The following is a 16,085-nucleotide window of genomic DNA, read 5'->3' on the forward strand; positions in this document are numbered from 1 at the left end:
AGTAATTTTAAAGTTAGATTGCAATTAACGTGAATTTGCCAATTATTTTGACTGTAATTGACAGATTTACGTGTCTTTGACAAGTTTTGTAGCCCACAATTGGCAACTTTACGTGTCTTCGACAAATTTTGTAGGCTGTATTTGGCAATTTTACGTGTCTTTGATAACTAAACGTGACACTTTTCATGGTCCGAAACTGTTGAGACTCACACATGTGGCCTCATTATTATTTTCGCACCGAGCCCCACGGCCCTTTGTCAGTAAACATTGATACATCTAGTTATGAAAATTCTAGTATCTAATCAAAAAATAAATAATCCCGATGTACCAAGTGAAGAAAATTCACGGGGTTTCACTTAAACCCATCTTAGAAGAAGGTACACAGCTGACGATTCAGACGAATAAAAATTTGTAATGTACTTACTTATAACTTATATAAGCAATGGCATATTCTAAACAAACGAGTAAGCGCGGGAGGAAACGCATGCGAAAAAACGACAGATTTTTATGAAGTAAAACATTTTTCTTCGTTTTTATTCAGAAACAAAACAAAATGATAGTTTTGGAAACTGCATGAAAACACATTCAATTTCAGTGGAAGGAAAAAAAATTGTTTTTTCCTCCCATTTTTTGTGGTGGTGGTCTTATTGCTTTGGAAAGAGAAAATGTTGTGTGTTGGACTCGACCCAAAAATATCTTAATTCCATTTTCTATGAATATTACGCACGTAAACATAATTTGCATAATCTCACGCCATCGGGGTACTTTTTTTTTTTGTTTACCCGTCTTAAGAAAACAAATGGAAAATGCCAACGAAAATTTTTTTGCCCTATACGTGTACTTCAAATATATAGTAATACAATTAGTATTCAGTTATGCATTTGTTTTAATTATTTTTCCTATTTTAATCTATTTATTTATTCAATCAGTTATTCATAATATTCGGTACATTTCTTTTGTACAGGGTGAGCAAAGAGTCAGTAGAAACTTTAAAAATGAATAAGAACCGGAAAAATAACCGGAGTAAAAAACGGTTTGCAGGGTTAGCATAGCTGGGTCATGGGAATTTTTTTAGGTCGGGGAAAAAATAACTCACAAAACAGCCGATAGGTGATGCTGGTACGAGTGACTTCGGTGTAAATATGCAAATGAGACGGTTCTAAGAACTTGCGCTCCTAATCCACAATCAGTTCATCGTTGTAAACCGTGTATGTGGCCCTGTTGCACTCTGCTGTTGCTGGATTTGTGACTCGCCTGCAATGTGTTATAGCCTGTGGTGGTGGTCACGTGGAACACACATACTGCTGTAATAAACCATTTGGAGGCATTCTGTTCGTTATTTGTGATTCATTTCTTTGACTTGTTTACGTCAGCGCCACCTATTGGATGTTTTTAGTTATTTTTTCTTTTCTTAAAAAAGTCCAGGTGACCTGGCGATGCTAACCCTGCAAACCGTTTTTCATTTTGGTTATTTTTCCCGTTTTTATGAATTTTTAAAGCTTTTAGGGACTTTTTGCCCACTGTATAATATTTTGCACATTTTTACTTAATGTTGATGAAATATTTGGGTTTTAATAGTTAGGTTTGATAAAAGATATTCATATTCTACTCAAAATTGTTTTTTAAAATAGATAATTAGGGGTCATTTAAGTATTACGTCAGCATCGATGTGGGAGGGGATTTTGGGATTGCTGGCTTTTTATGACAAAGGTGGGGGGGAGGGTTTGAATGATGCTTACGTCATCAATCACGCTTTCTAAAAATATGAAATGTTCTTGATGGCATCTTACTCGGTGTACCAAAACGATAAAAAACCTTCCACTAGTGCGTAGGCAGCTGAACTAACCCTATTGATAAGTCCTCTACAGAGCCATTTTAGTGATCTATAAATGTTTCTCGGAACCTTCAAGTGATCTGAAATGTGTCCGGTCCACTCAAGTGCCCTAAAAATATTTTGCAGTCATTTCAAGTGCTGTGGAACCGTGCCGTTTGTCATTCAAGTGATCCGTAATTATGCCACGGATCACTTTAGTGATCTAGGAATGTGCCGCGGATCACTTGGGAGATGTAGAACAGCACTGGGGGCCGCTTAAGTGCTTAAAAACTGTGCCACATGTCACTCGAGGGATCTCTAAATGTGCCACGTACCGCTTAAGTGTTCTGGAACTGTATTGCGGGTCACTTAAGTGATCTGTGAATGTGCTGCTTAGTTCATTTTTACCAAATTATGTTTGAGGTGGCGGGCCACATTTGGTCCGTGGGCATGGGTTTAGCATATATGGCTTACAGTGTGGCTCCACTGAATTTTGCTAAAAAGAAAATTTGAGTTGTTGGCCTTCTTCTTTTAATAAACAAATCACAAAAACACAGACATATACACAAGTACAAACATGCATATAGGTGCAAACATAAAAACACATAAATACAGACATAAAACACATAAATACAGACATAAAACACATAAATACAAACATAAAACACATAAATACAAACATAAAAACACAAATACAAGCATAAAAATACATAAATACAAACACTTTGTGACAGGGCCGTAACTAGGATTTTTCCACCCGGGGCAAGCATCATTCTCAGCCCCCACTACTTTAAAATTCGGTAATTTTGTAATGGTGTTCTTCGTTTCCAAATAAAACTGCCGCTCCCTAAATTTTTCCGCCCGGGGCAGCTGCCCCTTTCCCCCAAGTCCCCCTCTAGTTACGGCCCTGCTTTTTGACACAAAGGGACTTAGTAAGTCCTCCCAGTAGGGCTAAAGGGATTTATAATCTCATATGGTTCAAATACCGGATATTGATTATAATAACACACATAAGGGTGTTTTCTTGAGAAATTTTAGTTAAAAAAATTTGTTTTTGCATATAAAAAAATTGATCGTATGGGGAGGCTATGAACACCCCCCCCCCCTCGCCTACGTCTCTGATTCCAATATGCGTTAGGAGCCAGAGCTGACAAAGGGGTAGGAGGGATCAAAAAAGGCTAAAAATGTGCTGATGTAATAGTTGAACGGCCCCCCAAACTCGAATATTTGTAAAATGTATCTTAATGTTGTTATTCTCCCGTTTAAAATATTTCATTTAAACTTGTTTAAACAATTTTATTCTGATAAATGCGTCAAGGAAAAAGAAAAAAAATACAAATTTACTTCTGTTTTTGCTCGAAACACTTCATTTTCCTAAAATAATCCAAAAAAGAAAATATCTCGCACTTATATTATTTTATATTTAAATATTATTAGATTCAGATATTATTTTTCATTCAAATAAAATATTTAAGTGTCTTAAATTGAAAAATTTCATACCTCAATGGGACTTAATTATCGTTTTTCGTAAGTCGATGGTAAATATATCACATAATTGTTTCTTCTAATACGTCAAATAAATGTTTTCCTTAATGTATTCATTGCTGGAAATTTCCGTCATTAGATGAAATCATTTTTAAATTCGAAAAAAATGTTTGTTCGAAATATTTTTGTTTTTATATTATCTAATCCGGAAGAAACGTGATTGATTCTTGCTTATTTCCTTCATATTTACATAACTATAATTTTCTACTCGAAAAAGAACAAATATTTGCGATTTCTAATAATTCAGAGTCATTTTTTTTTCTAAATTCACTGTTTCTTATTTTTAATCAATCGAATAATTTAAATACAAGGGATAAAATATAAAAAGATTATTATAAAATTTGAAACTCGCCTTTATAATTACATTTTTCTTTCTCATCCTATGTAATATTCTGTATCCATACCTGTCTATAACATTCATATAGTCTTTTTGTTGTTGTTGTAACCGTCGGACTTATGTCTTGTGACTCAACATTATATATGCTAATTACATATTATAATGTTGATTTCAAAAGTCGATTCAATAAAAATAACTTGCAGCATATCATTTCGTCACGGAATAGTCAATGACGTCAAACAGCTGAAAACTAAAGTTCTTTCAGGACTATTAAGGACCTTAAGACGACCTTAAGGACGTCACGTAGCCGAGTGACGCGGAGGTAATCACTTACACGCACGAAGTATTATCACTAGAGCCCGGATTATACACACAAAAAAGTGGCAAAATATGCTCTAAAAATAGGCAAATATGTACTTAAAAATTCAAAAATAAGCACTTAAAGTACCAAAATGTGCACTAAAAAAACAAATGTGCACTAAAAAAACAAATGTGCACTTAGAAGGCCGGAATATGCAATTGAAATCCCAAAAATATGCATTGAACACCCCAGAATATGCATTAGAAATATTGAAAAAAATTTACAAATTTCTTTCCTATTTTTAAAAACTGTAGTTTAAATCGGTTTTAATTATTAAAAAATGTATTTTTCTTACATGAAAGCGCACGATTTTTTTCCTCTTGAAGGTGTGAGATTTCAAACTTTATTTACAAAACAAAATTTTCATTTATTAAAGCACTTACGCCATGAATTTTTTAAATCGCCCATTTTCAAGGATGAATAAAATTAATTGTGTTTTTTGTTTTCAATTTTAATGTTGTTTCAATGGATTTCAGCAAGTCCAGAACACATGATAGAAAATTTTTCATGAATTTTGTGGTTGATATTTCTAAAATGAAGGATCAGAAGGGAAAATTGAATGAAATAATTGAGAATATTAATCCAAATCCTAATTTGGCCAGTAAAAGGTTAACGGTTCCTTGTTTTCGGAGAACGAACTTTGATGTTTGGCAGAAAGGTTAGCAAAAGTTTTCAAAGATCGGTTGGAATCAGTCGGTGTGATAAGTCCATGGGAACAATTTGATACGAAGCTATCTTCTGTTTTGCACGACGTTATTCCCTTTGTTCGAAAAAAGCGTGTTTGTACACCGCGCTCCCTACGGTTCACGGATAGCGTGGGTAACCTTTATTTTGAAAAGAAAAGAGCATTCAGAGAGTATAATAGCGGACGAGGTGACCTATCATTGCTTACTGATATAAGAAGGACGTTGAAGAAAGCGATAAGGGATAGTAAAAAAGAAATTGAGTCTAGGTTAGCAGACATTGGCTCCGACCCAAAATCATTTTTAAGTTCGCCAATAATGGATGTAATGGGAGAGTTGGCCCCCTCTCGATAGGAGGGTCTAGGGTAAAGAACAATGTAGGGCTGTTGTTCCCATATATAAAAAAGGTAGCAGAGAGGCTGTGTCCAACTATCGTCCAGTGAATTTGACGAGCTCCCTCTTGAAAATTTTGTTAACTATTATCAAAAGGAAATTGGTGAAGTTCGTAGACGAGAATAGCGTATTGTCAGATAATCAGCGTGACTTCAGGAAGGGAAATTCATGTGTTACTAGCCTCCTTTGCTTCTATGATCACGTGACTAAGGCTATGGGTAAGCACAAAAATGCAGATGTTGTTTAACGTGATTTCCAGAAAGCATTCGATCGGGCCTGATATGGTAAACTCTTGAGGCATTCACGCGAGATTGGGATTGGGGCAACTTGCTGAATTGGAGAGGATGATGGTTAAGAGATAGGTCACTACGAGTTACGGTAAACGGGGAATTCTCTGATTGTACAGGCATCGCAAGTGGATTTCCTGATCCTTTCCTCATCCCGGATTTCCTTTTCCAAGTGGAATTCGATCAGGGTATCGATGAGATTGCCAGCAAATTCGCAGATGACGCGAAACTAATGGAGCATGGGCAAATGAATGGAGCATGACGTTTGGCGTTGACAAGTGCATGGTCGGTCAATTTGGTTCGAACAGCCCACGGTTCTCTTACGAGTTGGATGGTGTCGCTATCCCGGATGGAACTAGGGTCACCGATTTGGGAATTCTCATGGACGAGCACCTTAGGTTTTTTGAACATTGTTCAGCGGTGGTCAAAAAAGCGAATAGAATGCTTGGTCTCATTTTCAAAAAAGGTCTCTGCGTTCTCTTAGTCATTCTTTCGAGGCTTAGTTCGTCCTGGACTGGAGTATACTGTAAGATTTTGGAGGTAGAGAGATTTAATTTCTTTGAATATGTTCACATTGGATGAACGCAGGTGTCACGTAGACATGATAAAATTTTCAACCGGATGGAAAGTATGGACCATGAGTTATTAGTACACCGTCAATCGACTGCTTTTACGGGGGAGGGGGGCACCAGTATCGATTGGTAAGGGACAATTCTAGGTTATGGTGTCGCAGGGAATTTTTCTCTAATAAGGTTAATAAATGGAATATCTTACCCCTGGAGGTAGTAAATTCTAACTCAATTGACGCTTTCAAAAACATACGATAAACATGTTGGGGTGAATCGAGAATCTATCCATACTTAAAATAAGACAACCATAAGTATTCTTTATGGGCATTATATAATATTTTATCATGTACCGTATACACTCGTGTATAAGGCGACCCCCCTCCCCCTTCAGAACCACCAAAACAACCATGAATTGAAAACCCGTGTATAAGCACCACCTCAAAAAATCCGTGCATTTCAGAAAAAAAAAATTCTTACATTTTCATGCTAAATGAATAGCTTACGGAAATTTACAGTAGAAAATGATTCGACTCCTTAATCCGTTTCTGCACACATCTCATGTACCCATTGACACACTAGGCCAATGTCAGGTTTCTTCAAGGCACCACTTTTTGTAGTTTCTTTATAATCGGAACTCATCCATTCGATTCACAAATTCCTCAAATAGTCTTTGAAAGGCTTGTTGATGCTCACGTCCAAAGGCTGTACAATCGACGTTAGCCGCCACCATCAACCAATGATGTTTTCGATGTTTTTGCCTCGGCTTTGACATTATCAGTTCTGTTGGATTTGAACATATCCCATACCAATAATGCGGGTTTCTCGAACACTTCTCCGGGACTTTTGTTCCATATTTCCTGGATCCATTGTAGAACGTCCTTTTCATCCATTCAGCCCTTTTCCTGGACTTTCACGATCATTCTTGGTGGGAACTTTATGTGTTCGGAGAGGAATTTTCTTCCTTTTGGAATCACAACTGGAGGCAATTTCTTTCCATCGGCCATGCACGATAGCACGACCGTAAATGGTGTTTTTTCGTGACCAGTTGCTCTAACAGAGATGGGTTTTTCCCGAGTCCATCAAAAGTTCTGGAAAATCGAAAGTAACTGGTGTTTCGTCCATAATACCGATTTATGACAGTTCAAATCCGTGTCATTTTCGCAGTTCAATAATGAACTTCTGGAAATATTCAAATCTGCTTTCCAATTTTTCTGGGATTTTTTGTGCGATCTTTGTTCGCTGTCACAGGGCAAAACGGTTCGTGAACCGAGTGCACCAACTCAGACGAATGGCTGTCCTTGTCACGATTATACCTTCCAGTTTGAGGTGTAGCACCCATTAATTCAATTTCTTCTCAAGTTTGCTTTCCTCGAAGAGCCTTTTTTGTCTTCCGCATGGCTGAAATTTTTTTTATCATTTTCTACCATTCTCTCACTTGTTTCTCATTGACGTTGTATGTCCGAGCTGCAGCACAGTTATTGTTTCCTTCTGCGAATTTGATCACTTTTAGTTTGAAAGACGCATCATACGCAAATCTTTTTGCTTTCTCCATTTTTGATCATTGATACTCCTTGATACAACAATGGTTTTTCTGTGAGTGATCACGACCTCAGATGGTAATGGAACGAATCCCCGAATCGTCCTGCTATCCGAGATGTGCCCCGACTAAGCCAACCTGGCCGGGAACCTGCCGTGTCTAGTCACTACCTGGCCCGAGTAGTGATTCGTGACTCGAACCTTGTCGGCCTCTCGACCGACCACGAGCCATCAAAGTGATTGGATGATCTTTCATGATCTTCTTGAGTTGTTTGGTTATTTGTCACGGGCCACATCAGAGGACCCTGAGGGCCACAATTAGCCAGCTGGTCATGGATTGAGCATGTATGATTTAACCGAAATACACAATCATATAACACCTTCAAAATTTCTTGAATAACACTACCCTTGCATTCCGAAAAACTCCATGATGTATGGAATCGAATTTGAAGAATGATCCTATCATGCACACCAAATATTCGAAGGAAGGAAACAATCATTTATCTTCAGCAGAGATTTAATTGTAGTTAATGACTCCAAGTCACTGCATCGATGCTTATGATATTGAGCTACCGCGCAAGAATTTTCATTAATTAAAACGGCATCAAAGAACTTGTCAAAACCATTGGTCAGTGAAGCACGTCTCTCTCGTATGACTGATCACCGATTTCATGAAACTTCGCACGAAACAGACACCTTATGGGAGAGAGTAACGGGACAAACCATTCAGCGTGAAGTGGACTTGAAGCAGATAAATAGATTCGTGACAGGAAGACTTTTGAACGGTCACCTAGAATGCTTTTTCTGTCGGTAAATAAAACCTAAAAACATATTTAAAATTGTAGTAATATTTAAGTTTTATAACGTGTAGATTATCCAATCTTGCTGCGCAAAATAATTTATGGTTTCAGAGTCATTTTCGCCGTAGCTATTCAAATGTCGAACTTCCATCGAATACAGAAAGTGGTACAACCAAGTCGGGTTTCATTGTCAGCATTTTCATTCTACCCTGAACGCCCTAGCGTTTGTAAATGTTATATTTCATTCTGCTCTGCAACTCTCTAGTATTCGGAAATGCTATCTTTATTCTGCTCTGCCACTCTCCACCATTCGGAATAATTATCTTTCATTCTGCTCTGCATGTCTCCAGCATTTGGAATAGTTATTTCCCATTCTGTTCTGCAACGCTCCGATATTCAGATTAGCTATCTTTAATTCTGCTCAGATTTTTTAGAATTCGTGGATCATAAAGTAATTTATGTTGATACCTTTGACATTTAAAACTACGGATTCATTCTCTGCGATTTTCGAACCAGCTATGAGAAGAAAACAATAATGCAGTATATTAAGACTTCATATCCGTGTGGATTATTCTATAAATGTCGATGACAACCATGAAAGATAAGAGGGAACATGAATTTCCGTGTGAGCTTTTTCTCGCCTTTCTTTAAGACATCGGTAGCACATTGAAAATATTTTCAGCTCATTGCCCTCAGCGCAGGGGGGGGGGGGAATCAAACCCATCATACATTTTTCTTGCTTCTAACTTAAAAGCTCCACAGCAGGCAATTTCCTCGGAAACATCTCATGGTTCAAGAACTTTCAGAGAAAGAAGTAAAATAGTGGAGCAAAAGGGGGGAAAAGACGGTTCTTAAAAATTCCGTTAATATTTCCTAAGAAATACCTCGAATTTCTGTACTTTCGGTGCCATAAGAAAGAAATTTTACAGATTTTTCGGGGTCCCGGGAAGAATAAGACCAAAAATAAGGGTCCAAAAATCAATAAAGATAGTTTAATATTCTGGATATATATTTTTTTCCCTGTCGGAACTCAACGGAAGTGATAGGGTTGAATGAAAAATATCCGCTGAGAGGAAAATATGCATAATGGAATCTTATATATTTTTTTCAAAGGGAAAGTCCGATATTTCCACTCTTTATTCGCGACGTCACTCTCTCTTTCCATAACCTCATTTTACTCTCTTTGAAAATATCATAGAATTTATTATATAGCCCAGGCGAACTTAATTTTTTTTTTCTGTTTCCGATTGAATATAAAAAAAAACATCGATTTAAATGGGTAACTACGTGCGAATTTGAATCACTACTTGCTTTTTCGTCCTCTTTCCTCAGAAAAGTTTCGTGCAGACGTTGTGGTAATACGCGAGCCGAATATTTGATATAATGTTTTAATACAGATTTTGTTCCTTTCATTCTATAGAGTGGTTATAAATGAACTGACACTACCCAGACGTATGTAGTGCCCATTCTAATGGAAGTATTTTGATACAGGATATACGTGCCATGGAAAGATTCAATTAAAAAAAATAATAAAAGTTTTGACCACCGGGTGGAAAAGTCGTGTTTTTTCATTGCGGTTATCTTTTCCCCCCCATGGTTTAAATAACGTATATACCAAGTTTCATTGAAATTCGTCCACCACAATGGGCGCTCCATAGGTCAGAGCAGTGTCGGTATAATTAAGCTGGGTAGTGTCAATTTAATTGTACTGACACTACTCTGACCTATGTAGCGCCCGTTGTGGTTGGTGGACGTATTTCATTGAAACTTGGTGTATACGTTATTTAGACCATGGGAAAAAGATAACTGCAATGAAAAAGCTCCACTTATACACCTGTGGTCATAAATTTCATTATTTTCTAGTGAATCTTACTTTTCCCATGGCCCATATATCCTGTATATCAAGTTTCATAAAAATACCTTCATCAGAATGAGCGCTACATACGTCTTTGTCAGTTTATTTATGACCACCCTGTAAACCATTTGTTGTCTCAGTCTATCGTATTATGTTTCTGCAGTAATTTTATAGCTTTGTGTGTGTGTGGGTCATTGCAGTGATTATTAAACTCTTAGGTGAGAGCTGCAAAAATTTATATTATTTGAGTGATGTAGAACCACACTGGGGGGGGGGGGCACTTAAATGCCCTAAAACTACGTCACGTGTCACTCAAGGGATCTCTAAATGTGTCACGGATTGCTTAAGTGTTCTGGAACCGTGTCCCGGGTCATTTAAGATTGATCATTTCAGATCATTGATCTGAAAATGTGCCACGGGCAGCTTAAATGTTCTGGAATTGTACCACGGGACACTTAAGTGATCTGTAAAAATGTAAAGAGCACCACTAACTTTTTAACCCTCTAAACATCCCTTATATACATTTTTGGTATTTTGAAACATAAAGGCCGAATAACTAGGATTACCAGATAACAGCTCAAGAGTGGGATTATTCGTTTTTTTAATACGCAGGACCTCGGCGTGCCTTCTCGGGGGGCCCGGTTGCAGCCTTTTTCTTCGAGGCCTCCTTGAAAGGAATTATTATCATTATTAAATTATTATAATGCAAATTAACTGTACATTTCTTTGTAGGGCCTCCGTTCGGCTCGGAGCCCTAGCGTAGTTCCCCGGTTGCCCCAGCCGAGTTACGGGCCTACAAATATGTTAATTAATAAAATTCAGTTAGATGTTTCACCACTTAGTTTCCTGTACTACACTTTCATGCGATACACTATAACACTACTTTTACAAAATGTTCCCTAACAAATGTATAAAACAATTTATGACTTTCTGGTGGTAAAATAAATAAATAAATATTCATTTTATATATATATAGAAGATATATAGATGAAACTTTCAAAAATACCAGGTCAATTAAATCGTTGTGTACAAAATAAGTTTTAGAATATGTATTCTTTTGAACTATAATTGTATAACAAAGTTTTTCATGGTAATTATTTCATTTTTTTCTTCAAAATTTTGGTACCGGAAGGCTTAAATCGAATATTTAATTTCGGTGTCGATCGGTGGAGAAATTCGTTCACAAGCGTCATGATTGCTTTTGTACTCAAATGAACACCGATGTACTCGCAACTAACAGATGGCGGTGCTTGATTTAGGTCAGTGGAGCGGAGTAGTTGAATATTCTAAAATAACGAGGAAATCGGATAAAAAGGCTTTAATATACCAAAAAATTTGCAAACTCTTGAGGTGCCTACAATAGGGTATATTCAACTTCCTTGGAGTTGAGAGTACCATGAATGGCCATCTTTCAGAAAATAGCCGTCGTGTAGCAAATTCTACACGTTCTCAAGCTCAAATCAGTATGATGAGAATCCACGAACGCAAGTCGAAATACAGTCAAGGTTCTCAATTACTCTCAAGTACAAAATCAGTCACGAGTGCAAAGACCAGGTAAAAAAGGTTCCATCAGCGTCATGAAAGACCCCCCCCCCCCCAGAAAATTTTTGAGCTGGTTTCGAACCTACGCAACCCACAGGAACAAACACCCGATCATTTTTTGTCAGATGGTCAAGATATCGAGAAATTTCTCAACAAAAAACGGTTATTATTTCAATTTAAATCACATTTTTTCATAGTACCCCATCGCCAACTTTCTTGGAGCTAAATATGCACTGCATATCTTTATTCGTCTTAACCCCCTTCGCTTGCAATCGAATTGGCAAGAAATTGCGATGTTCTCTATTTAACGAATCAATAGACGGCAATAAATATAGTAAACTTGTGTGCTAACCTAACCGCACGTTAGAAAAAAGGAAGGAAAAAACATAAAAAACTAAAAGAGGAAGAGAAGATATATAGTATAAAAGATAAGGTGATAAGAAAATGTAGCAAAAAGTTATATTTCTTTCCACTCTCACCCTACCAGTTCTCTTTCACTCTTATAAGAATGATACATCCTACGTAAGGAAAAAATCACTATTAGGGTGTACAAAAAACCAAAAGGAAAAAAAAGAATTGTATTGTTGCAAGAAAACTTTGGGTTGATCAGGCGAAAGGAAAGAAAACAGAGCGAGATTGTTTGAATTCACTCCACTGGCGTTAGGACGCAATATTACGTCCTTTGATCGTAAAGTGGTTAAAGCATGCTTATACGCTAAGACATTGCTCAAAAATATAAAATAAATACCCCTTTTTTAAGTACAGTCATATTCTGTGACTATTTTCAAGCAAGGAGAAAGCACAAAAGAGCACCAAACAGCTGTTACGAGACCAATATAGCCTCTTCTTCAGTGATAGAAAAACTGACATAGCGCAGACCACTCGCTTTAACACAACACGTAGTTGATATGAGACCGACGCGCGATGGTGATGGCAGAGGAAGAGATTCGACTTGACTTGATAGTGATAATGATGCACACGATTACGATTGTAGGACGGGGTGTGTGTCGATGATAGAACAGAAGGAAGGGGCAATTTTAAGAAATGGGCCCAAATAATGGAGTAATATGGAGTACTGGAGAAATCGTTAACCAACGAAGAATAATTTTTATGAATGTTTGTGCTTCTAAGAAATCTAAGTCGAGAGGTGAAGAACAGTTTTGAACGATTTTGACTCTAATTTGACTTTAATTTTGCCAAAATCATTCGAAAATGTTCTACACCTCTCGAGAGACTTAGATTTCTCCGAAGTACTTCACATTCATAAAAATTATTGTTCGTTGGTTAAAGATTTCAACAGTACCCTATATTTTTCCATTATTTGGGCTCATTTCTTAAAATTGTTCCTTCCTTCCATTCTATCATCGACACATCCCGTCCTACAATCGTAAACGTATGCATCATTATCACTACAAGTCAAGGCAAGTCTTCCTCTGCCATCATCATTATGACCATCGCGGGTCGGCCTCATATCAACCCCGTGTTGTGTTAAAGCGAGTGGTCCGCGCTATGTCAGTTTTTCTACCACTGCAGAAAAGGCTATATTAGTCTTTAAACAGCTGTTTGGTGCATTTTTCGTATTTTGAGTTATAATCGCTTGTTTCCAGCTTTGTCACTGCTTTAAAATGTTCACAGAATATATGACGTTCCTGTTTTCAGTATATTCAGATTCTCCATGTTTGTTTCCTCCATGTCATTCAAACATCCGATTCCTACCGATATTTGTGATATTTCAACAAGACAGTACATTGCCGGCATCCCATAACATAGCTTTGCCTATGTAATATATTCTCCCTCGTGTGTTGTTGTTGCTGACATTTGGTCAACATTTCTTGGCTTTATGCTTGTTGTTATATTTTTGCATCGTCTTCGACATGAATTCTCGAAATACCTCGGGAATCATGCCGCTCAAAAACTATACGAAGCGGAAGATGAACCAACAAGAAACTATGTTCTGACTCAAAAAAATATATGAGGAAAAAGGGAAAAAGATGTTCTCGTTATACTTTACCTTTCTCGTACAAGAATCCGACGAGCCGTGAGCAAAATATGTAAGAAACAAGTGTCAGAAACGACAAATTTTTGTTTCTTAGAAGTTCCTCGTGACATATCCAGAGTGTTTTTTCGTGTCGCATTCAAGATGCCGCTGTAATATAAGCAAATTATCTTGTCACTGTATGTTGACATGAAATCTTTCTTCGCATAACATTAATGCAATTACAGATACGTGAATAAGAAAGTATATTTTATGTGCAGAAGACATTCTACAAATGCTACTGTCTATACTCACCGACAAATATTCAGACGATTATGAATATATGGTTTAAAAATTATGTCGCATTATTTTCCAATGCATTATTGTTAGCTAATGTCGATATTTATTTCTCTCCTGTAGATTATGAGAATGATCGGCTCAAACCAATGGTTGGTTCTAGGATTCAGTGTCTGTAGATATTCTAGAGCCCGTTTCTAGTCCACGAATCGATTATGAGGAGTTATTCGTCTTCAGTGCTAATGATCTGCGCATTAGGTGAGTAGAAACTGATAAAAACATCAGCTTTTCCCCTGATATAATTTTGGTTGAGGATGCAAATGAGTTTCCATCTTCGTGTACGAAAGCATTTATTTTAGGATCTCACTTGGAGAGAAATCTCTTTTTCCAGACAGAAAAATTCTAGATTATCCCAGTAGACGCAGGGGTTCTCAACCAATGAGAGCACGTTAAAATTCGAAATAGAAGATACGCGCGATGAGTAGCAGACCACCGATATTGATTTCATTGATATTATTAACATACAAGGTTCATTCAAAAAGAACCTACTTAAATTTATCAGAAGCATTTTTTGTTTGAATCGCGATCTTTGTTCTGTTTGTTACTTTGTAAACTACTAGTCAGTGTCATGGTCACTAGAAAATATTTCATCACTTAACTTATTGTTGTCTTCGAGAATTTCTTCGCCGCACAATTTTTGACAGCAGAAATTACTTTTCGGCACCGCATGCCTCCGATAGAGCTAGTAACTGATTCTGCGTCAATCTACAGGAACACAGCTTATAAATTACGAGAACACGTGCATTGGATTTCTATACATCAATCTCTTTCCCTTATCCAAAAAAGGACTTTTACGTGTTTTTCAACAGCACCATGAACATACTCACACGAGTTCGTAGGAAAGAAAGAAGAGCCTTCTGCTGTCTTTTGGATCTAACGTACGTGCGCAGACGAGTTAAATGTCCGTGCTTCAAAAATTTATAAAAAGGGACAAATCATGATGTATAATTTTTAAGCAATATGTATGAGTTCAGTTTGCATTTAAAACTATCGAAATGAGATACGTTTTGTGAAATAAGAATGAAATAAATTCAAAAAGTGACCGACAAAGGATGAACATTTGCCAAAAGCGCTTAGAAAGCCTCAATTTAAAGATTTTTCGCACGAACTCGGTCATTACAAACGAATAAAATATTTCTACACTTGGCTATGCAGAGGAATACTAGGTGGTACATCCTGAATATTATATACGTATTATTAACGAAAGCAATCATTGCTAATTATAACTTAGATGCTTCGCGGCGCGAAACGTTACGGTAAAATGAGTACCGGTATAATAGAGATAGTTGTGTGTTCCATGACGCTTAAAATGGTAGGCAAAGGTAAATAATCTCAAGTGTCCTCTTTCGATTAAAGATGTTTAAGAGTCAAATACCTCTCTTCACACTGTGTTATTCAAGACGCCCGACGCCGTTTGAAAGCGTCGTTAAATGACTCATTAGATTAAAGATTAATGCGTTCTGATGTTAAAGTTTGCAGTTAGGAAATGACGTCGAGAAATTAAAAGGATATGTACATTGATTAATGGAAGTCGTTTCGTGAGTATGGACGAAAAATTCGAAAATAGTATTTCAAATCTTTTAGGATGTGTTGCTATTTATATATGTATTTTTAATGAGGATATATATAGAGCAACACATTTAATATTGAAACAGTTTATATTCATTCCTGCTAATATTCATTAAAGGAAAAAAAATGGCAAATATGAACTAGATGTTAAATTAGAAAGAATCAGAAAGAAAATGATTAGATTAGAGAAGAAAATAGTCTTAGCAGCATGAACCGTAGAAAATAGGAAAATAGATTTCAGCAGTAAAGAAATACCACCAGTCTGATTACTAACAGAACGCAAACACAAGCAGCCCAAACATTTGCAGAAAATAAACATCACCAATCCAGACAAAATACTGTAATAGTAAGTGGAGTAAGGCAGAAGAAAATCATTCCAAACATTCGAATTCCAAAAAAAGAGTGAAGTAACAAAGAAACACTACCAGTTTAGCTATTGGCAGAAAAGAGAAACACTATAAGT

General features: G+C 36.8%; 1 protein-coding gene across 1 annotated transcript in view; it reads left to right on the forward strand.

Moving 5' to 3' along the window:
* LOC149088923 (endothelial cell-selective adhesion molecule-like) overlaps positions 1-16,085 on the forward strand; it is a 143,131-nt gene that overhangs the window by 85,314 nt on the left and 41,732 nt on the right. The window contains exon 2 of the mRNA XM_089250872.1: positions 14,117-14,251. Within this exon, the coding sequence (XP_089106998.1) occupies positions 14,209-14,251 (43 nt within the window). The 5' untranslated portion in view covers positions 14,117-14,208. The remainder of the gene's footprint in view (positions 1-14,116; positions 14,252-16,085) is intronic.

The sequence above is a fragment of the Pholcus phalangioides genome, unplaced genomic scaffold (genome assembly GCF_987345545.1).
Source record: "Pholcus phalangioides strain wild (caught in Gottingen) unplaced genomic scaffold, Ppha-v1.0 ptg000003l_1, whole genome shotgun sequence".
In the NCBI taxonomy this organism is placed as follows: domain Eukaryota; kingdom Metazoa; phylum Arthropoda; class Arachnida; order Araneae; family Pholcidae; genus Pholcus; species Pholcus phalangioides.